The sequence below is a fragment of the Peromyscus leucopus genome, chromosome 10 (assembly GCF_004664715.2).
Source record: "Peromyscus leucopus breed LL Stock chromosome 10, UCI_PerLeu_2.1, whole genome shotgun sequence".
Classification (NCBI taxonomy): domain Eukaryota; kingdom Metazoa; phylum Chordata; class Mammalia; order Rodentia; family Cricetidae; genus Peromyscus; species Peromyscus leucopus.
Window position 1 is genome coordinate 27,774,926 of NC_051071.1, and position 23,404 is coordinate 27,798,329.

General features: G+C 45.1%; 1 protein-coding gene across 2 annotated transcripts in view; it reads right to left on the reverse strand.

Annotated features, from left to right (window-relative positions):
- The window catches only part of Clnk (cytokine dependent hematopoietic cell linker), a 168,372-nt gene that overhangs the window by 43,544 nt on the left and 101,424 nt on the right, over window positions 1–23,404 (reverse strand). For both annotated transcript variants that reach the window (XM_037209001.1, XM_028891569.2), the window contains 6 exons: window positions 20,532–20,673; window positions 18,831–18,940; window positions 14,776–14,830; window positions 3,705–3,730; window positions 3,527–3,546; window positions 1,568–1,678 (listed from right to left, as the gene is read on the reverse strand). In XM_037209001.1, the coding sequence (XP_037064896.1) occupies window positions 1,568–1,678; window positions 3,527–3,546; window positions 3,705–3,730; window positions 14,776–14,830; window positions 18,831–18,940; window positions 20,532–20,673 (464 nt within the window). The remainder of the gene's footprint in view (window positions 1–1,567; window positions 1,679–3,526; window positions 3,547–3,704; window positions 3,731–14,775; window positions 14,831–18,830; window positions 18,941–20,531; window positions 20,674–23,404) is intronic.

Sequence of the window (23,404 nt, forward strand, 5' to 3'; positions counted from 1 at the left end):
TCCCAGCAATGGAAAAGTAACTAATACAATGGGTATCTTTGGAAGCTGCTGCAACTACTTACTTAGTCAACATCTACTGCTGTCCATATCAGGCACTGTGCCAAGAAATGTGAACACTGAAACTGGTTAAACTTTCCCTTTTGAGTGGATGTGACTGGCTAGAGTCTTGGTATACCAGAGGCAGAGAGAATGCCAAGGGCAGACAGATTAAAAATCTGCTCATCGCCATAATTTTAATTTGTGCTGTTGAATGCTTCATGGGAATCAGTTCTCACATTAGCCTATGGGGTGTATGGGAGGCAACACAGTACCCTTCTTTTACCAGTCCTTGGCTTCAGGAAAGGTCTACACAGTATGTTGCTGAACATCCTAAGGCATGATCCAGTGCCCTTTGTGATGGGCTCTGCTGCCCACTGTGGAATGCCATGCAGCCTCCCTGCCTCTCCTCCAAGTGGTCCCAACTCCAAGTTTCTCTAGATATCATGGACTGTCCCCATCCAGAGCAAGAATAAACTCACCTACAGTTGAGAACAGCTGCCCTAAACCTGCAACTTCCAGTGTCTGCCTGCCAACACCCCGCTTCCTCCAGCCAGACTCTAACTCCCAAGCTTATGCAAACAGTGCTGGGTCATAAGAAGCAGAATTTCTACCCAGGATTTTGGAGTTACTGAGGAGATCTGTGTTCTTTCCCAGGTGCTAGGCTAAGGGACATGGGGACAGATGGAGAGGACTGTCCAGATGAGAAAGGGTGCTTTGCTAAGGAGTTTGTGTGGGTCTATGGAGGAAAAAGGACAAGCAGACAGTCCAGGATAAGGGGGGGACTCAGAATTGGAGTCATTTAATATCTCTATCAGAACCAGAAACAAGAAGGTTTTTTGTTTTTTTTTTACAGATGCTCAAAATGGCTTGAATTTCAGTATTCCCAAGGCACCATTCTACCTAGTCATGCCCCTGTATCAGCAGCCTGCTGACTCAAGCCTTCCATGAGAAAGCCTCATTTATCCAGAGCCAGGGGAAGGAGAGGCACACTCCATCTTCCCTTCCAAAATAAGGGACTTTTGGAAATCCACTATCTTGAAGGAACATTCCCGACACATTTGTGATTAGTGTCAGCGTACACTCCCCTTGCTGATGGAGGGCTGGCAAATCTGTTTGTCAGTTAGGCAGTGGTGTTTTGGGCAGAAGGGTGTTTAAGCTTGGGTATGCCCTCCAGGCTAGATGTCTGGCAGCTGGCAAGGGGAATGTCCTGGTTTGCTTCTGGAGTTTTTCTAGACTCAAAACTGATTTCCTGATTTTTCTCCTGGCATTTTCTATTTTCTATAATGACCAGTTCAGGTCTTAAGAGAGCATTTCTGTCAATGACTTATCTTTTTGTACAGAGTTGTGTTTGCCATGAGGAGTCAAATACAGGTTCCTAAGTCCATTTCCCCTCTAGGCATACTCCTCCCTGCCCCTGCCACCCAGTGGTGTGGAAATCAGAGAGGTGATCTATTTGGTTTCTCTCATCTCCCTCCCACTAGCTGCCCCTTCTACTGGTCATTCACCATGATAGTGGTAAGTGTCTCACCTGAGCCCCCTCTGGACTTCTGGAATGATATGTCTCGGAGGAAAGTGTGCACTGATCTCTGGTGGTGCTGGAGGTAAGGGTTGATACTTCTTGGGGAGGGTGATGGCGGGCCTGTGGGAAGAGTCACAGGCGTAAGGACTGAGGAGGTTTTTTTTGTTTTTTTGGTTTTTTCGAGACAGGGTTTCTCTGTGTAGCTTTGCGCCTTTCCTGGAGCTCACTTGGTAGCCCAGGCTGGCCTCGAACTCACAGAGATCCGCCTGGCTCTGCCTCCCGAGTGCTGGGATTAAAGGCGTGCGCCACCAACGCCCGGCCTGAGGAGGTTTTTAGTCATGCCTTTCTCAGACAGTGAATTCACTCTGGCCCCCTCCCTCTGCTCCTCTGCTGTGGGCTTGAAGCTCAGGTGTGGAGGATGTTGTCTGCAGCCTGGACCATTCTAGGTGTCTTCAAGTCTTAGCATCCTCACTCTTCCAGAGTACTGTGCTCTGATATTCAGCATTCCGTAGCGTGTGTAACAATTTCCTACAAGTGTCATATGCTTTTCAATATGCCACCCATTTGGACTGTAGGAGGCCTGGGAAAAAGAGAACAATGACCTCCTGTGTATTCCACACTGGATGACCTGAGTTTCAGACACTCCCCGGCAAGGATCATGAAAATGTTTGCAAGTCAATCAAAACCAGTCTCGCCCCTTTTCTCACAGAGTGTATCCTGTGGCTTGGTGGATGCTGGAGGAACAAAAGGAAATAAAGTAGACACAGTCCTGGGCTCAGGAAGCCCCCACTCCATGCAAGGGAAGAGTCAGGAGTGAAGTGATGGACGTGCTTGGCTGAGGGACACAGTGGTCTCAGTAGAGCAAAGGCATTCTCCAACCCACTCAGAGCCCCGGCGGCCCAGTCTGCAGCTCTCACCTCCGTGTGTGTATAAACATAGCAATAATCAGCAGGACCATATGTGATATATAAACAAACGGACTTACATGAACATATGTTTATACATTGTAAGTCCTTAAATTGTAAGTCAATTTATGAAAATTCAAATTTCTGGTTGATTATTGACCTGCTGATTTCTATGTTGGGTCTGTCTTGACCTCATGAGTCTGGGCAACTAGATGTACCTACAACATGCTCTGTCTGATTTTGTTTTTTGATTTTTTTTTTTTTTTTTTTTTTTTTTTGCTAAAGAAAGGAACATACCATGTTGGTAATTAGGGAGCGAGATTCTGGGAAGAAGGAACAGCAAGTGTAGAGATACTGTTGCTAGAAATGGATTTGGGGGATGGATAACTTCATGGTAATTAGAAGGTTGTGGTCTATTGTTAGGCTCTCTAACATTGCCTGCTACATGCATACTTGACCAGCTTGGTCTTGGGCTGGTAGGATGGCTCAGCAGGTAAAGGTGCTTGATGTCAAGGCTCAAGACCCATGTTTGATCCCCAGGACCCGCAGTGTGGAAATAGAGAATCAACTCCCATACATTGCCCTCTGGCCTCCCCATGTAGACTGTGGCAGGTCACACTAGCCACCACAAATAAGTAAATGTAGAAAACAGACGTGACTTGTTTCAAACATCAACACTAAGAAAGATAAGTGCCGGGGCTGACTGATGATGTCAGTGAGTGGAGGCTGGCTGGCTGTTATCCACAGACCAGCTCCTCCAAGGCCAAATGTGTGTGCTTCTCTTTTGTAGAAGCTAGCACAAATCCTTCAAGTTTATGACAAAAAAATACATATTAAAAATTTATTTTATGCATATGAGTGCTTTGACTGTGTTGTCTGTGCACCATGTTCCCATGCACAGGGCCCGTGGAGGAATCAGACCCCCTGGGATTGAAGTCACAGGTGGTTGTGAGCCACCATGTGGGTGCTGGGAATCAAACCTGGTTCCCCTGAAAGAACAGTCAGTGCTCTTGACCTCTGAACCATCGCTCTGGTCCCACAAATATGATTTTAAATGTCTTACCGTGGAGGCGGCACAGGAATCTGCAAAAGGAAAGAGAACCAGGAGTTAAATTCGCTGTTCTTGGGCAGAGCCAGTGGTTAGGAATGTTTTGATTTACAAATGGAAATGGAAAATGGAGACTGAAACCCTAGGGCACACTTTAGAGAGTAACAAGTACATTTTAACATTTTTCACTCACCTTGTTCACCTCTGTGTATTTGAATCCTAAAATATAAGATGGAAAAAACAATGAACCCCATGGGAAATATCATCAAATAGTCTTACATATGCTTCTATGGAAACCACTCCTATATTTAACAAGATTGATGACATTGATAATGATGCTTATTGGGATCTCGCCAGTTACCCTGACTGATGCTGAACAGTTTAGTTTGGGGGATCTTATTGTATTCTCACCCTGGCTAATGGAAATGATGAGTCCGAGATGTGGGGAAATTTAACACTCCACAAGCAGATGTCACTGTGAGTGGTGTGACTCTCAAGGACCTCTGTACATCACCCTCTCATCATCCATCTTGTTGCTCCTTGGAAACCACCTTGTGCTTCCTGCTATGTGCTTCCATAAGTTTTGTCATTTCAAGTTCCTCTCAGTGACAGCACATAGAGTTTCATCTGGATATGTCTTGTTTCACCCAGCATGATGTCCTCCAGGCCTATCCACGTGGTCACAGATGGTAGGCTTTCCTTCTTGTGGGGCCGAATAAAACTCCAATGAATCTATGTATACCGTCTCTTTACTCAGGCTGCTTTGTACAGACAGATTGCTCCCATGCTTTGCTTTGTGGATAGTGCTTGGGACTTGGAGTGGAGACAGCTCTTCAGGATCCTAATTTCAATGCCCTTGATGGATATTACAAGTGGGATTCCTGAGTCACAGGCTGGTTCTAATTTTAGGTTCTAGAGGAAATATTAAACTGGTTTCCCAGATGGCTGTGCCAACTTGGGTTCTCACCAATGGTGGGCACTGCCTGCACACCTTGTAATGCCACTCTAGATGGGATGCTCAGCTCATGCTTGTAGCATCATTCCTCACTCCAGGAAGCTGGTGAGGGGCTTTTGTGCTAAACACGTCTGATCTTTCTGACACCCTGTCTACATACCCTGTGTCTCTATTAAAATGTTGGTCTTTCTCTAGCATTGTTTAGTACTCTCTCTCCTCTCTTAAAATTTTAGTAGCAATTCTATCAACAATAGCAATGAACTACAGATATCCAACTTGTGGCCTGGGGCTGCTTGGGGCTCGGGATATCTTGTTGGGTTGCAGTGTTAGGCGATGTAAATGTTAACTATGCACCCACAAGCCATGAACTGCAGATTGAACACGGGTTTCCTGCGCAGCTCTAGACAATGAAATTTTCTTTGCCCTATGTGGCATAGAAAAACCAAAGGCCTGGACAGCCCTACACTCTGTCAGCCACAACAGACATGTATGCTAACAAACCATCCATGCCAAGAGGCTCCCCATGCTACTGGTTTAGGTATCAACATTTCACAAGGGAAGTTGTGTGGGTGACCTTCAGGGTAAGCAAACAGGACCACACAGGTGAAGTAACTCATCACACAGCTGTCGGCTTTTGTGGCAATTAGACTAAAATCCAGCCAGGTTCTTGGTCTTCCATTAGGGGGCCTTGTTTAACAAAGTGCTAACAGGTCAGGTATTTGCAATAATGGAAAAGAAAAAAAAAAAAGATAAGATTCGGAGTGGAATCTTTTTTTTTTTTTTCAGACTGACCTTTGAAATTTGTTTTTAGTAGTGCACAGACCAAACTCAGGACGTTGAGTCATGCTAATTCAGCATTCTTCTCACCCAACCACACCTCCAGACTGACCTTGACTCCTATTATTCACTATGGGGTCAGTAAGTAGTAATGAAACAAACTCCTGGACTTAGGGATGGGTGATTTCTTATACTTACCCAACATTTATATGTGGGATACATGAATTAGAGCATGTCAAGGCATGTTTCCTGTTTTAAAAAATTATTATTTGTTAAAAACTTTGAGGCATAGCTTCTAATGCACACTTAGTTTCTACTGTGCAATGGGACATTAGAGAGGGGATGTTTCGTTACTTTCCTGACAAAGCCCAGATGTTCTCCAATGCTGGGAAGAGCTTCCTGTCAGTCAGACCAGAGGATCCACGGGGTCTACCTTGAAGACTTTCCCCTCCTAGCGAGAGGAGGAGGCTTTTCACTGGGAGGCGACTGGCATGTCTGCCCTCTGGTGGCCAGTACTGTAGTCAGCACTATCTGCCAAGAGAGACTGGTCCAGCCCTTTTCAATGTTTAGTGCTCCCATCACTAGCCAGGAGCTTGTGTCTGGAGAGGCGATTGGGCGAGGGAGCAGAGCACAGCTGTGGAAGCTAATGGACCTGGACTTGACTATTTTAGGGCCAAACCCTGAAGAATCTGAGGATACAGTGTTATGTGGCATTGAAGCTGTGCTTCTTGGAGAAGAGGATGTTTTATAGGTCTGTTTGAACTGTGCAGGGACAGCTTGTACTACACTGTAAGACCTGGTTGTTAAATGGGCAAGGGTTTTTGTAAGCTGGTTGTTAAATATAGGCATCGTTAAGAATACATTATAGAATTGTACACTTAAGTCATATCAAAACAAAGATGAGGAACACCAACACCTCGCTTCCTGTGAGTTTGCTATTATAAGTCCCATTGAGGTTATTTCCCATGCTATGAAATGACAGCTCTTCCAATTCTATGCTCATGAGCACCCTGGTACTTGAGGATGGACATGCTGGGAGTGTTTCCTTCCACTAAGGAAAATGTTGCAGAATCAGAGAACTCATTGTTTTGCCATTTGTCCGGACTTAAGACAGTTTCAGAGAAAGTATTAACTGAGCATACCCTACTTATAGTTGTATAATGTTCGTAGGCATTACGTTCTGAAGAGCGGACCTAAGGAAACACGTGTCTAGAAAACTAGTTTTCAGCTTAGCTAAGAAATGTTTCATGTCGTTATACCCTGGAAGATGTGATTTAGCTGTGGATGCAAGAGCTTGGCAAAAGCCAGTCAGAGCTGGATGTGGTGGCTCATGCCTGTCATCCCAACACTCAGGAGTGGGAGGCAGGAGGACCTTAAGCTTGAGGCCAGTCTGGGTTGCAGAATGAGCTCAGGGGCAGCTGGGCTACCCAGCAAGACCCTTAAAACAATGAAACGAAGACAACTGGCCCTATGAAATCGGGATAAGGGATATTTTCTCTCTCACTGTTACTTTACAAGTGTACATTATCTATCTGTCCACGAGTAATACATATAGTGACCTCAGCTGGATATATGTGTTTGAATTCTCCTCTTCGGGTACCTGACTGTTTGGCATCTCCCAAGGCTTGGGATTGAGTTTTGCTGTTACCATCAACAAGCTGAGCAACTGGACACAAACGGCTTGGCCTCTCCGGGCTTCTTCTCTCCTTATCTGTGATTTTTAAAAGACGAGGAAACAAGACTCATAGGAGACAAGACCTTGTTCCTTAATAGAAGACACAAAGCAGAGTGGCCCCAAATGGGACCTGTGAAGTCACTCAAGTTGAGTGTCAGCCTGTCACTTACTGAGCAGCCTCAGTGACTTACAAGTTAAAATGCAGATTGTGAAATTTAATTCCTTGGGGTTTGAGGAGTAAATAAAGTAATATTTAGTTTGCACCTAAGCCAGTGGTTCTCAACCTGTGGGTCTCGATCCTTTGGGGGTGGAACAATCCTTTCACAGGGGCCACCTATCATCTATCCTGCATATCAGATAGTCATGTTACAGTTCATAACAGTAGCATAATTACAGCTATGAAGTAGCAATGAAATGATTTTATGGTTGGGGTTCCCCACAACATGAGGAACTAACTGTGTTAAAGGCTTGCAGCATTAGGAAGGTTGAGAATCCCTGACCTAAGCTTCCATCCAATTCGTGCTGAGCGCAGGTGATACTAGTTACCCCTGGAGTGTACAAATGCAAACACTCCCAGAAACAGAGCATCCATGTCATGTTCTATAATTACAGAAATGGACTTGGAAAAAAAAACAAGATAAAACTTGGCCTCAACCACAAAATTTATCGTGTCTAAGGCTTTTATGACCATTAGCATTTTGTGTCTTGATGATTAATTATGGAGGAGTCCAGAGAAGCAACTTAAACAATCTCAGTGGCTAGTAATATCCACTTGGCAGGGCCTGTTGGAGAAGCATCTTCAAGTCCATCATAACCTTCAGAAGTTAATTGCAGCAATAAATTACTGAAGCCAGCCTTGGGGAAGCAGTGGGAAGGGATCACGTTAGGCAAAGCCAAGATTGTTGCAGGAACCTATTGGCTCTCACATCCCCTTGGATAAAATCAGTAGGTACCACGTGTAGGAACAAGCATTTCAACAGCTTTCAGGTTGGGATCAGTGGGGAAAGTGAGATGGAACAATTCCTCCAGCCCAAGAAGAGTGGACAGGCAGGGTAAAGTGACGGGCAAAGGCTAGGCAGGGGTGGCATGGAGTCACAAAACGCTAGAGAACACGGACTTCTGGTTCCACAGCTGAGGTGTGAGCATCCAGTGAAAGGACAAGATGCAGCTGGATTTGGAAGCACAGACAGAACTTATCAGAACTTCTTGAGTTGCCCCTTTTCTGGTCCCCATCTAAGGAGACTGTGAGGTACTGGATCATCCCTGGGTGGTCCCGTGACACTAGTCAGGGTGAGGGTGTTTATCTATACAGTGTTAACACAGGCCAAGTCATAGAAGGAATCTCATTAATATTTTCCACACGACCACCACGTGTCCAGCACGGTGCCACGTGTTTGCTGTGGGGAAACGATAAGTTGTGAACCATGGTCTCTGTGACTGAGGCCTCTGGCTCACTTTTTAATCAATTCATCCATAACAGATTTACTTGCATGCTAGAACCCAAACTAGGTAGATAGGTGATGGTTTTAGCCTGAAGAAGGAGTCAGGGGAATGCATAAGGGGCAGGAATCCAGGATGGTTAGTGCAGATCAGCACCGGAGGACCCCATCATCACACTGCTGTGGGTTTACCGTTGGTTGTTTCCCTTGAAACCTTCCTCAAACGCCTTGTCATGTAGTATTGTTGATGTGAGAAATTCAGCTTAGGTTCCTGAGTTCCTTTTAGGTCTTCTAGCTGAGAGTAGTACAGTCAGGATTTGAATCCAGGACCAACTGTCCCCAAATCCAGTGTATAGCCAGCCACACTGAGGCTTCTAAGCATCAAAAATGCTGTTTTCTGTCCCCAAGTTCATTGTACCACATCTCACTTCCATGTCCCTTGCTCCTGAGACTCTCTTGGGAGACACATGGCTTCTCCCAGTGCCCTCCTGGCACAGCTGGTGTCATCAGTGTGGATGTTTCCCCTCATTCAGAAATCAATCCTCTGGCTGGAGAGAGAGCTGTGGGATTTGGGCCTCACTCAGCAGCTTGTGAGCTGAGCACATGTCAGGTGCTGAATGCTAGTGGCTAAGAGGTTATGAGATCAGCCTACTTCCAGCTAGCCCTTGTCCAGCTTTGATCCCCCATCACTATTCTCCAGGAATTCTAAGGCAATGGCTTATGGCCAGATCCCCATGGATACTGACTTTTTTTTTGTTTTGTTTTGATGCTTAAAGCTTTTTGTATAAAATAGCATAACATTTTTGTATGCCAATGCCCAGCTTCTGTTATAATTAATTTCTAGATTACTTATAACTCCTAAAGTACGTGCTCTATCAGTAGTGGCTTACTGTATTGTTGAGTGAACAATGACAACAAAAAGTTTGTACGAGCTCAGTACAGACTTAACGGTTCAAACATACTCTCAGTCAATGGTAAAACCCACTGTCGTGGACCCCACAGAGGACCCATGCACAAGTGAACGTTAGTGTACTTGTTGTGTATGCCTTTCCTCCACATCGTGATAAAGGACACGAATTAGAAAAATTAGTGGGAGGAGAGAGTGCATGGCGGCCATTCTCCACCCTCTCCCAACTCCCAAGAGGCTTGAGGGAGAGGAGAGAGAGAGAGAGAGAGAGAGAGAGAGAGAGAGAAATGGGGGAGGGGAGAATGATGGAAGGGATTTATGTTCAAAAGCCTTCTTTTATGGGTTGAAGAACATTTGCCCAAACAGTGCCTGTGTTCATTGTGGCAGCATCCTCAACAGCCAAATTATGGAATCAGATTAAGTGACATTGTGGTATATACACACAATGGAATATTACTCAGCCATGAAGGAAACCAGGATACTCTCACTTGCATAAATGGATAGAAATGGAAGATACCATGTTAAGCAAAACAAGTCAGGCAGCATCTAGATTTAAATGTGTGCATGCGTGCATTGTGAGTGCATGTATGAATATGTGTTTGTGTATGCATATGTGTGTGCAGATGTGTATGTGAGTGTGCATGTGTGCATTAGCCTGTATGTGTGTGATGGAACTATGAAGGAGACCATGAAGGAGGGAGAAGAGATCTTAAGGGGAAGAAAGAGCAATTACTAGCACGTGATATGAACACAGAAGGGGGCATTACAGGGAGGAAAGGGGCTTGGCGGAGGGGGAATAATTAGGAACAACTATAAGACACATGTGCATGAAAGTACCACAATTAAAACCATTTCTTGCCGGGCGGTGGTGGCGCACTCCTTTAATCCCAGCACTCGGGAGGCAGAGCCAGGTGGATCTCTGTGAGTTCGAGGCCAGCCTGGGCTACCAAGTGAGCTCCAGGAAAGGCGCAAAGCTACACAGAGAAACCCTGTCTCAAAAAAACAAAACAAAACAAAAAAACAAACAAACAAACAAACAAAAAAACATTTCTTTGTATGCTAGCTTAAGAAATATATATATATAAAGACAGGGTTTCTCTGTGTAGCTTTGGAGCCTTTCCTGGAATGCACTCTGTAGCCCAGGGTGGCCTCAAACTCACAGAAATCCGTCTGCCTCTGCCTCCAGAGTGCTGGGATTAAAAGGCGTGCACCATCACCGCCCAGCAAGAAAAGAATTTTTTAAAGTCCCATTAATGAGTGATGTTCAGTTTAAAGCATTAGTTTTTGAATCCAGCGTGGTACCGATACCTGTGTTGATTTTGGACTGTGGGTTGTAACTGAAATAAATTTAAATCTAAACAAACACGAGTCAGTCTTTCATTTCTCTATGAGCTAAGGTTTATTATTTTTAACTGCAGTTTATGGGATACCCAGTTCCCGTGTGTTGTGCGTTACCACCTGCAGCCACGAGAGGGCAGTACCACCCACCTGTTCTCCCCTTGGACTGAACAGTTTGGAGTAGGGGGCCGTCAGAACAGGGGAAGCTGCAGATGACTGAACGCCAACACTGGCCAATGTCCTTAGACACAGGGAACATCTGCAGCTGGTGAACGCTACACGGATCTAAGCTCTGATTACTTGCTGGCTGACCCTGAGCTGTACCTTAGCCCGGGCCACCAGGGCCTTGAGCCAGATTAACTCCAAGGTGACCTCTGATTGCTTCAGCATCTGAGTCCCTTTAAAAAGCAAATTCACGTGATCCCTCCGGGGGGCACTGTGTGGAATCTGGTTTGCTACTTTCAACCAGCCATGCTTGAATTTCTGGATTTACCCGTTCAGCTGCCTGAGCATAATTCTTTTTCTTGGGTGGTTTATTGTATTTCTTTATAAAGTGATTTCCTGAAGAGAGTATGCATGTCACTTCAAAGAAAATTGGTTTAGAGTTTGAGCTTAGTTTGCATCCCAGGCGAGGAGATGCACATTTGAGCTGCGCGTGTTCTCGGCTTCGCCTCTCCCAGGAAGCTAAGCCGTGTCTATTGGAAAGTTACAGCTGTCCTTGGAAATGCAGTGTCCTCCGGATCTGTGGTTATTGCTGGTGGTTCATCACACACAGGTAGTACTGTAACAACTTTACCTCTAAATAAAACTTTTGCCCATTTCCCGGAGGGGGATAAAAAAAAAAAAAGAAAACCTTCCACCTTCAGGGAAGATAAGGTCTCGAAATTTGATGCTTCCAGACAGTGATTGGAGGAAAAATGACAGGAGACATACATTTACATAAAAATGTAACTGCTCAACTTGACGAAAAATATCTACATAAAATCCCTCTGTTCCTGAATCAATGGGTGTGGTTTCTTTTTCCTGTGACATTTTGTGAGAATAAATAAATTATCTGAGAATATGTGTTGGCATCAAAAATACAGAATTTTGTCATGAACACAAATCACCCTAGCATTTTCCTTCTGGGTGCCTGATCCTAAAAGCAGGGGTGTCTGTATTCATTTCCTGCCTTCTGTCTGTACTGAGTGTCCAGGATGATGCTGGAGGTCCATCAGTTCTAGAAGTGTGGGGAAGGACTATGGTCAGGCAGTAAGTGCCATGGAAGAAACTTCCCATAATCCTCCCCTGCCCTCAGTGAGCCTTGCTATCCTTGAGTTACTGTCTCCAGTGATAACCTTAGATGATGCTGGGGGCCCATTTTACAAAGCAGTTAGATCTTTGTGGCCATGTATCTTAGTCCCTTTTCTATTGCTGTGCTAAAACACCATGACCAAGGCAACTTACTGAAGGAAGGGCTTATTTGGGCTTTTGTTCCAGACGGATAAGAGTTCATCATGGAGCCTGGCGGTGGTGGTGAACGCCTTTAATCCCAGCACTCGGGAGGCAGAGGCAGGCAGATCTTTGTGAGTTCGAGGCCAGCCTGGGCTACCAAGTGAGTTCCAGGAAAGGTGCAAAGCTACACAGAGAAACCCTGTCTCGAAACCCCCCCCCCCCAAAAAAAAAGAGTTCATCATGGTAAGGAGGTGGCAGGCGCATTGTGGCTGGGGCAGCTAGTTGGGAGCTGACATCTTGAGTCACAAGCACAAAGCAGAGAGAGAGAGAGAGAGAGAGAGAGAGAGAGAGAGAGAAACTAGAAATGCTCTGAGTCTTTAAACTGTCAAAGCTTGCCATACTTTTTCCAGCGAGGCCACATCTCCTAAACCTACTCAAACAGTGCCACCAAATGGGGACCTAGTCTCAAATGTCCAAGACCACAGGGGGCATCTCATTCAAACCACCAGACCATGACATTAGCTAGTATCCTCTATAAAACAGACAGTATCAGTACATCCCTGAGTACATCCATGCTCTTTCCCTGAGGAATTGGTCTGCTATTTTGTTATGGGAAATTAATATTCCATAAGAGAACTACCAAGAAGCTCAGAGGCAAACTTAGATTATGTCTATTTTCCTTAGGGTTTTTTAAATCTTCCTTTCTTTATTCTACTGTTCAAGGTTTTCTTTTCTCTTCCAGATCTTATGAATTGATGAAATGTTGGAGAAGTGACATGTTCAGAGAGATGGACAGCAGCCACCGAGACTGCTCTGCTGTTTCTTGTCCCAGGTCTCATGTCTCATTACAGAAGTAGAGTGTGCCATTGTCACCAAAGACTCGTGCGCATTGAATGATCAGTCCCTGGCCTATGAGCCTTTGGGCTTCTGTTCCCTGTCTCTGTCAGGCAAAAGGGAAGAGGCTTTTGCATGATACACCTTAGTGTTTTTAAGAATGGAAGCAAATCACTTGATAGAATGGAGCTGTCGTTGAGTGCGCAGAAAAATTGTTCTTAAAGGACCTAAGAAGCATTGAGGAGATGGCTTCTTCATATCATATTGGGGTTCAGGAGACTGATAGAGTCAGGCAGGAACCTGTGAGGCTAAGCTGGCTGCATATGAGCTTTGATTGGGGAGTAGAACACCTTCTGAGGTATTTGAACCCTTCCTGCCCATGTGTGCTTGCTTGAGCCTCCCAAGCTGCCACAGCTGAAGTGAGTGGGCATCAGGCCTGCCTGCTATAGCCCTTGAAGAGGGTATACTCTCCTCAGGAAGGTTAGACACCTTGCTGAAGGCCTCATGGCAGGCAGAGACTGAGCCCAGGCCCTTGCTCTGGCCACCCTGCTTCCTGCTGTGAGCATTCTTCTCTTCCTTCACTCTGCCCTCAGCATTGTGGTCCCAAGTAGGTTATGCTGGGAAGCCTAGACAGGGATTCAGAGGCAGAGCTGAGCATTTACCTCCCTGGTTCCCAGCATGCTTTATATCCTTTCTATATTAAATGTCTACCAAAGACTGATGGGTAGAGTCTTTGGTTAGCCTATGGAGTTCTGGGGACCCTAAGAAGGAGAAAGGAGTTAGGGGAGGAAGTTAGGTCATTGGGGGGCCTGTCTTTGTAGCAGATATTGGTACTTGGCCCCTCCTCTCCTTGCTTCCCAGCCACCCTCAGATCATGAGACTTTTCTCTAACATACACTTGATGCTCTGCCTCACCACAGCCCCAAAGCAGCAGTTACTAGGTCTGTGGCCCGAGATTTCTGAAACGGTAAGCAAAAGCACAACTCCCTCCCTGGGAGGTCTCCCCACCACAGCCCCTGACCTTTTAGCAGCTCCTCCCCATCTCTCTGGGCCTAGGGTGGGGGATCTTTCAACCCCTGGTCATGTCAGTCCTGGATCTATGCCACGCTTCTTTGTTCTTTCTCTGTGCCCAGCGCACTTCTGTAAATAGTTCCTTTGTAAGTAAACTTTCTTAAATTACCTTACTGTGTGTTCATCATCGTCTTCCATTGGGAACTGTAGTGCTGCACTTCCTTATTAAAGGTGATGTGTATAAGACACTTTGGGATTCAGCACTAAGCACATGAATGGTGAAGTTGGTGGGCTTTAGTTATGGGGACTGTAAATCACATGACTGACTTCTTTTACCCTGGACATCATAAGAGGCAATGGGGCCAAGGGAAAAGGATAAGACAGGAAAATGATGAGACCCTATAATAGATCCGATCCAACTGAATTTCTCTGGCTGCCCTTAGTTTGTGCTTCCAGCATCAATGGGATTGATTACTTCCTCTCAGGCTTGTACCTGTGCTTCTGTCTTCAAATTGAGTTGTTTTGCCTCAAGCTCTACAGCCCATTTTCATATTCATTAATCAACATTTTAAAATTAGATTCCTATCTTGTGATTTTTTTCAGGGCATGTGCTTGTAGAAATGACTTATTTGAATGCAATCCATATGTTTTGAAACAATGCCTTTCTCAGATGATGTAGAACAGAATATGAGTTTTCACAATCAATTTCTTTGCCAATAAGGTAAGGCTGTAAAAGAGCTGGGAGGCATGCATGACAGCAGAATTGGACAGTCATTTCTCAGAGCATCATTCAGCGGAGCTCCTGGTGTATGGGAGCCCGTGACTACAAGCAGAGCACAGGACCACGGGAGCAGGGGAGATTCTCCATGGGATTTTAAACTCTTGGGACTTTACCTTTAAAGCGTTGGCTTCTGACATCCTTGGAGATGGACTTGTCCCTGTAAAAGACCTGTAAAAGACAATGAGGCACCCTCAGCTCACACTGATCATGCCACAACCTTGTGTCCAGCTACTCTGTATGGCTAGAGTCCCCAGTATAAATGCATACGTCCCTGGGCCCACTATTCTTAGAGACTGCTGTATGCACATGGTTAGCATTGGCTGAATATATATATATATATATATATATATATATATATATATATATATATATTGCTACCAGAGAAGGTTGTGGTGGCCTGGCTGCTATTTAGCATAAAATCTCAGGTTTGAAATCATACTTTCTGCCATGAAAGCTTGGGGAGGACATCTGGAGTCTTAATAGTGTCAGCTTTACATTTTTCTGATAGAGAAAAGAGAGCCGGTGTATGCCACTGGATTATAATGGAGACCAGTGTACATGGCCAGGGGTATGGAAGCCATTGAGCGGGCACAGTGGAGTGTGACCTTTAGTGATAGCTCAGGTGATATCACCTCATCTCTGTCACATGCCAGTTGTGAGGGCATGGTGAGTCACTCAGCTCCGTAGTTTCCTTTCTGTGAAATGGAGGCAAAAAAGAAAATACTGCTTCATTTGTGGATGGTGTGTGTGTGTGTGTGTGTGTGTGTGTGTGTGTGTGTGTGTGTGTGGTAATGTGAGACACAGTGGCAATGCACCCAGGATGTGAGGCATCACTATGACACAGAACAACAATAGTGTTATCACTGCAGGTGTCGTGAACTGTTAATGGCAGTGGGATTAGAAGACATGAGGGACAGAGATGATGAAGAGGCCATTGAAGTGCCAAGGCCTTGGAAAGCCTTTCTGCCCTGCTAGCCCTGGGCCTTAGTGTTTATCTTATCTGGTGCTGATTATGCTAGGCAAGGTTCCTGATGGTGGTGGTGGTGGTGGGGTCCTGAATCTCTCCCATGAACTCTGAGCCCCAGGCCTTGGGAAGGCCATGGCTGCTACTCTGCAGTTTAGCCTGGTTGGGATAGAGCACTGGTTGGGTTTTTCTGGGACCCTACATTCATCCATAGAGCCATCAGCTTCCAGTGGCTTGCTTGGATGCCAGGTGCTAGAGGGCTTTTGATTGTTCTCTCTGAAGACTCAGCGTTCAGTCTCCCTGTAAGTCAGCCACTCACTGCTCTTGCCCACACCCCATTGCCAGCTTGGTTAGGGCAGCAGACAGGGCTCTCACCATTGTACACGGATCTCATATGCTTAGGGTTTCAGGATGGGGCTTCCTCGGTGTTCCTGCTCTTTTCTTCTAGGCAATCACATTCTGCTTTGTATTCACAGAGAAGCCTTTGTATGTAAGGTTTTGGTGATCTCTCTCTCTCTGTTTCTCTCTCTCTCTCTCTTTCTCTCTGTGTGTGTGCATGTGCATGGTACAGTGTTTTGGTGTGTGTGCGTGCATGTGCATGGTACAGTGTGTTGGTATCTGTGTGTTTTGATGTGGTATGTTGTATTAATGTGTGTGTTATGATGTTTTGGGGTATGTGCAGTGTATATATTGTGTGTGGTGTTTGTGTATGATGATTTGTGTGCATGTGTGTGGTACAGTGTGTTCATATGTGTGTGTACGTGTGTGTGTGTGTGTGTGTGTGTGTGTGTGTGGTATGGTGTGTGTGATGCATTTTCCCTTCAACAATGCTTAAAAATATCCACTCTCCCACCATAACAACTAAAAATGTCTTTAGTGTATACCAAAGGTCCTGGGGGACAAAAATCTTCCTGGTGAGAACTCCCAATTGCAGTGCAGTATGTTGTATGGGTGAAGGACTGCTTTGCACATTCTCCCAGACATCAAGACCAGCAGCTTGGGTCACTGCCTCCTCCCTCAGATTATGTGTGCTGACTCCCTTCCATGCTTCCATCGCTGAGCACAGTGCTTGGTACACAGTAAGTACTCACTGAGTAGAGCACTAGTTTAGGGCAAGATAGCTGCAATCGCCCAGAGGAACTGAGATAAGAAAGGGCCTCCGTAAGGGTTATTGAAGATCCAGCCCACAGATAGTTTAATCTCAAAACTCATAAGAAACAGCCTTTGGAAATGAGGTTGTTAATGAGAAAGATAATCTACTTGCCATGAAAACTTTCTTGCTACATCACTGATGACTAAAGTGTAACTCTGAAGTGAGGCTAAGGCCTTGCTTATTGTATAAGGAAATTTCTCTCCTGGCAGCCATCTGTCCCTGTCTGCCCTCTCCCTCATCTCGGTTGATTAACTGTGATGGGACCATCATGCTTTTGCTTCTGAAGTGACCTGTCAGAGAGAAGAAAATGAGGCAGTGCAGAGGTGTGGACTGTAAGATGGGAAGCCCAGATCCTTCTGTGGTTGGGTTTTGAGATGTGATCTTACGTAACCCAGGCTAGCCCCAAACTTGTCATACAGTCCAGGATGACCTTGATGGTTCTCCTGTTCCTACCTCCCGACTGTTGGCACTACAGAGGTGTGACACATTGTCTACCCTGCCATAGCTTTTAAAAGGCCAAATGAGGTTGTTTTTCCTTAGGAAACATATTCTCCAAAAGAAGGCATATGTGTACACGCATGTGACAGAGTTTGAGGAAGGAGCTCTCAGATCTTCTTTCTAAGTGCCTTCTGTTCTTTGTAATTGGGCCAGGGCTTTTCTAGGGTTAAAGTCATGCACCACTAAGCCTGGCCCGGAAAGGGGTCTTTTATCACTGAGTGGATCTCATAAAAGGGCAACTCTGGCTCCCCTTTTCTCTCCTTCCCTCCCCCTCTCCCTCTTTCCTTCCCATCTTTCCCTTGTCTTCTGACCTTCTACCATGTCAGGATGCAGAAAGAGAACCTTTGCTGATATTGGCACCTGCAGCTCAAACATCTGACTCCAGAAGTATGGGAAATGAATTTGGTTTGCTATAAACTACACCATTTCCCATAGATATCCTGTCATATCATCACAAGACAGGCTGATGTGTGGTCAATATCAAGAGAAGCTGTGAGTCTTATGAGCAGAGTGGACATGCCACCCAGGAGAGCTGATGGGACTTGCAGAAGTACGCTCCAGTTCACTAGCGAATGATGTCATGGAAGGGGACTCTAACAGTGACACCCCCTTCATAAAAACCCTGATCACACCAGCGAAATCCAGTTTTGTTGAGTTGAACATGGTTTTGTAGAGCTTCTGGAAGGGCACACATTGGCATGATTTTACATGTGCCTTAAGCCTTTAAAATGTTCTCATCAAGGGGTAAGTACATTAATCAAAATTCTACCATGGGGAACTGAATAGCTATACAGCGTATGCTGATGAGCCCTCACTCACCACAGCGCAATTTATTCTGTGACTGGACTCAGTGTGAAAAGAGAGGAGCCCCGGTATGTTAATGTGACAAGGATTCCTTGTATGATTCTGTCTCTATAGGAAATACTGACCTGGCATGAATCAGAATATTATCACCAGTGACATACAGACCTGGGCTGAGTCTTCTTTATGCTATGGACAGCTATATTAAGAGTATTAATTATTATACATTTTATTAAAAATAAAAACCTGTGTATATATCTAGTGCATTTTCATTTACTTTGCATAAAATTATCTGCAGTGCCTCTAGATACCTTTTAAGCCAGCATATAGAACATTCCTATTTGGTTTATACAGGGATTACAGAGGTTTGGAAGGTCATGAGACTTCTCACTGCCCAGTTTAACAGTTGACAGTACTTGGCTGAGAATCTTGGCAAAATGATGTGTTATTATCAAGATGACTTGTGTTCTTAATTCAGGATCTCAAGAATGCAATGATAATTAGGAAAGATGTAAATTCTTTAGCCCGACGCCTGGCTCAGAGTAAGTCTTCAGCAAATGTACGTATTCTTTCCTTCTAGACTCCTCCAAAGGCCTATGATCCCATAAGTCACACTATTCAGCTTTCCCAAGCCTGCCCTGCCCTGCTCCATCATCTGTCATGATGCCTTGGGGAAGGAGAGCTGGGGCAGATCTCTGTGAGCTAGGTAGTGCCCTCCTCGTGCCAGGCCCTCAGGGGCCCCCTTTACTCACTTCTTCCTGTCGCCTCATCCCTATATTCCAGATTTGCTTCCCAATGGGAACAGAAGCCTTGGGAGGTAACAGAAGGGGAGCCTCCATCATATCCTTGAAGTAGCGTTTATCTGTGGAAAAAGAAAGCCGGTAAGCTTGTGCCTTAGAAGTTGGCTGGATTTGGCACATAGCCACTTATGAAGCATTCATACATGCTCACACTCATGGAGTCAACACAGTTCTGGTACTATGTAAGCAATTCTTTTTTTTTTGTGGGGGGTGGGGTTCAGGCAGGAGGGTAGAAAGCAGGCCAAGTTTATTGCAGCATGTCACATGGCACTCTTAAGCGTAAGAGAGGACAATGACCCAAGGGACTGTTGCAGAAGAAAACACTCTCTAGTGTGTAGAGTGGCCGGAGGGATCATTGTGAAAGAAAAACAAAAACAAAAACAAAAACAGAACACAACAACAACAAAACCCCAAAACGAACCACTCTCAAAGAGGCAAGCAGTTTTGCCTGCACCTGCCAGAGGAGGAAATTAAGGTAGACGGGCTGGCTTTGGTTCACTGCAATCCTACCAAGGATGGCCTTGACTAGCCTTCATTTTTTTATCCAGCAGAAATGCTACCAGTTCTTGAGGATTTATGCTGTGCCACCTACTTTATTTTTCTTGTCTGTTTATTTATTTATTTATTTATTTATTTATTTATTTATTTATTTATTAGTTTTATTTCAGACAGCATCTCACACAGGGCTCAGGCTGGCCTGAATCTCACTATATATATAGCTCAGGTTGGTTTTCAACTTGTGGCCATTCTCTTGCCTCAGCCTCTTGGGTGCAAGTCAGGTATGAGCTACTATATCTGCCCCTGGAGCCCACCACCCAAACCCATTTACCTCTTTCTTCTGGTGGGCTCTTATAGCATTTCCCTGTTACTTATTTATCCCTTGATAAATTCTAGGATGGTGACCAGCACAGTGCAGATATTCAGTCAATGCTTTCCAATACTGAATACAAGGTGATTGTTATCACTATTATTTTTGTTGTGGTTACTTGAGTCAAAGTCTCACCATGCAGCTTAAACAGGCCTTGAACTTGGAATCCTCCTGCCTCAGCCTTTGAAGTGCAGGGGTGAAGGGTGTGTGTCACCTTACCTGTTCCCCGCTTATAAGACAATTCTCCCTAAAGAAATTTCTGCAGATTCATGTCTGTGAGCTAGGCCCTCAGAAATGAGGTGTGCTTCCTCCTTCCTTTTACAGTGGCATAGAGGACCTGTTGACACTGCCCTATGTGGGGAAAGGCAGGGGTGGGCACAAAGCCAGCCTCCCTCCCTTCTTATAAGTGGGATGTTACTACTGGGTCCATTCATAGGCTGGCAACCTGCCGAGCGAATCAGTCTTCTCTTTCTCTGCTCTCCCACACCATGCAGACTAACCTTACAAGTCTCACATGCCTGGCTTCCTGCCTGGCTACTTCTCCCATGCTCCCACCATGGGGACAGGCAGGCCTAAGGCTCAAGCAGACCCTGCCCTGACAACGACAGTAATGGAGAACAGAATTTGACTCCATATGCCACTCATATAACTTCAGAGGAACTCTCTGGGGGTCAGTTCTACTGGGCAGCCTGTATTCATACAAAAAACTGAGTTCTGGAGCATGGGCCTGTAATTACTATGCAATGTTGCACATGGACATGCATCTTCAGACTCCCCTGGGATACCTGCGTATTCTGATTCCTGTATAGGTCTGGCTGGTAAAATTTTCATCGATGGCCATGCCTTTAGCAGCTGGAGCTCGGGATCTTCATAGTCATCATCACTGTGGCATTTTCCTCCATCCAGGACTGCAGCCAAGTTCCTTCTCTAAGTGGGTGAAACATTGGAGTGAGTCCAAGGGAGGGGCCATGTGGATAAAGGTGGTATGTCTCAGCTCATAACCCCAGAGGGCTTAGGGAGCAATTCTGACTTGTTTGTAGCAGATGTTAAGATTCTGGGATCTAGGATCTTATATAGCAATGTAATTCTTGTGATAGACTTCTAAAGGTGCCTCCCAAATATCCTCATCTCTTTGATCATTCAATCAAAGACCCATCTTGTCCTGCTGTGAGGGGATAAGGCAGGTGTAAGTTGTTAATGAACTGACTTTAAAACACAGAGGATTCTGGGTCACCTGGGTGGGCCCAATGTTTTCAGTAGTCCCAGAAAGTGAAAAGGGAGACTGTCAGTGTAGTGAAAAATCAAGAATTTCTGAAAATGAGTATAGCTTAGAGCTAATAAAAAGTTCATCGAGGTTTCAGGATACACCATCAGTCCCGTTCAGTCTGTGTGTATGCAATGGTAATAGCAATTAGCTTTTCTGTAAATTACTGATAGCAGTTTAAAAATAGAAAAGGAAAGAACAACAGCAAAACATCAAGAAAAATTAAATCCTTGAGGACACTGGGCCACAGAAGTGAAACTTGTGCTCAAAAATCTGAAGGCATGCTGTAAAAAGACCTTAATGAATGCACAGAGGCCCACTGTTGATGGACTGAGGGCTTAATGTTGTTAAAATTGAATTCTTTAAAAATTGATGGACAGATTCAGTAGGATTCATATGAAAATCCAAGCTGTGTTTCTCAGCAAATTGACAGAAATATTTATAAAAATTGACAAGCAGATGCTCAAATTCTTATTACCCCCCCCCCCCAGTCACATCCATATACTAAGGGAAGGACACATGAGATGCCTCCAGTCATGTGCATAGGGGGACAGTTCTTTTCAGCCCTTTGGCACCTTGATTTTGAACTTCTGGTTTTCAGGGCTGAGGTAAAATAATGAATGGCAATATGATCTGGATTCAAGCCTCCTAGGTCATGGCATTTTGCCAAGTAGGCTTACACATGTCCTCATTACAGATCTGGGGCTGAAGCCTGGAGATGGCAGGAAGGGGAAGCAGTTCACAGCAGAAAAAGTCTCATTGCTTCATCACAGCCATTCCTGAGAATATGCCTGTAGGGTGGGTGGGTCTGCAGCCAGCAGCTGCTCTGTGTAAGCAGGGACCTGGCAATCATCATGAGAGCCACCAGGAGTCACTTTCATTCCCTGGATCTTAGCTTTACCTAGAACTGATTGATGTTAGTCTTCCTTTGCCCCCAAGGGAGAAATCCAGGTGCAAGGGTGGAATTACATCTGTAAATGGTGACTATCTGAAAGGTCTAAGGACTGCCACGTGATGCCGGGAACTCAAGAGGACTTAGAGACATCTGTTTTCATGCATATCCCTCTTGCGGTGCTTCAAAACGAGGAAATCCTATCTTCATTTTACAAATATAGACTGACGTTGGTGACTTCTCAAAGCCACACAGGTTGTAGGTGGGCTGAATCCTTCCAACACCTCCACCTGACCCATCACCTAAGTTAAAAAGTATTTTATATCTTAAGACAAAGGGCTGAGAGTACAGGGCATCCATAGGTGGACCACTGGGCAGTCAGCACAATGGTTAATGGACAGTGTTAGCTTGGGCATGGATCCTTATTCTGCAGAGAGAATTCTGCTTCACAGATGAGGCAGCCCTGGAACTCCTTTTTGGACTCTTAATATTTTATAGTCAAAGGTTTAAAAAAAAAACCCAACAGTGTAAAGTTGAAGTTGGTGCTTTATAGCCTTGACTGTATTTGTGACTTTCTATAGTAGATTTGTAATATATGATTGGTAAATAATGCCATAGATTTTAATAAGGCTGAGGATCTAATTATTCCTAAGGGTGTGAGTTAAAATATTTATGTTGTAATTTGTCTAGTTATTAGGGTTCAGTTTAATTTACTTTTGGGTTAGATGGCCAGACACACACTCCTATGGGTGAGTAGAGTAATTAATTACAGCTATACATGTTTATCAAATGGGCATGCAGAAGTAAGACTATTCATGCACAAAAGCCATCAGCCAGGGTTCCCACTGCTGCTCTGATTGGCAGTGTCAGAGAAAGTTGGAGATAGGGGGAAGAACAGGCCGTGCCATCAGATTCTCTTTCCTCTCTGGAAAGGTAGAGAGGAGTCTTGGCAGAGCCCGGTTTCTAGGTGGGCAACAGGGCAGGAGATGCTTGCTAGGACCATCTGGGGAAGAATCTCTGGGTTTCCATCTGGCTCAGAGGAAGGGTGCAGAGTATGGTTTGGTTAGCTGTGTTCTCCACAGAAAAGCTGGAAGACAGGATGAGTCAATAGTTTCACCTTTCAGTGTGTTAGTCCACACCCCTAGCCAGGGCACCATAAAGAAAGTCCAATCAGGCTGTGTGTGAGCTGAGGACTCAGGCCAGGTATCAAGATCAGGTTTAACAGATCTTATGATGCCCAAGCTGGAGCAGGGTGGAAGACCAGCACCTGCTCACCCACAGGAGAGGGGGCTAAATCACCAGGTAAAGAGCTCCATGGTGCCATTGGAACTATCCATCAGAGAACAGGCATCACCACCATGAAGTTGGCCTTCTTGTCAGGTCTTCAGAGAAAAAGTGGGCTGAGATGGGACTTCTTGGTTGGGAGAGTATTGGCCACAGAATGGATGTGCTACCACTATGTCCTAGACCTAAGTTATAGAGGCCACATTGTGACCACAGGG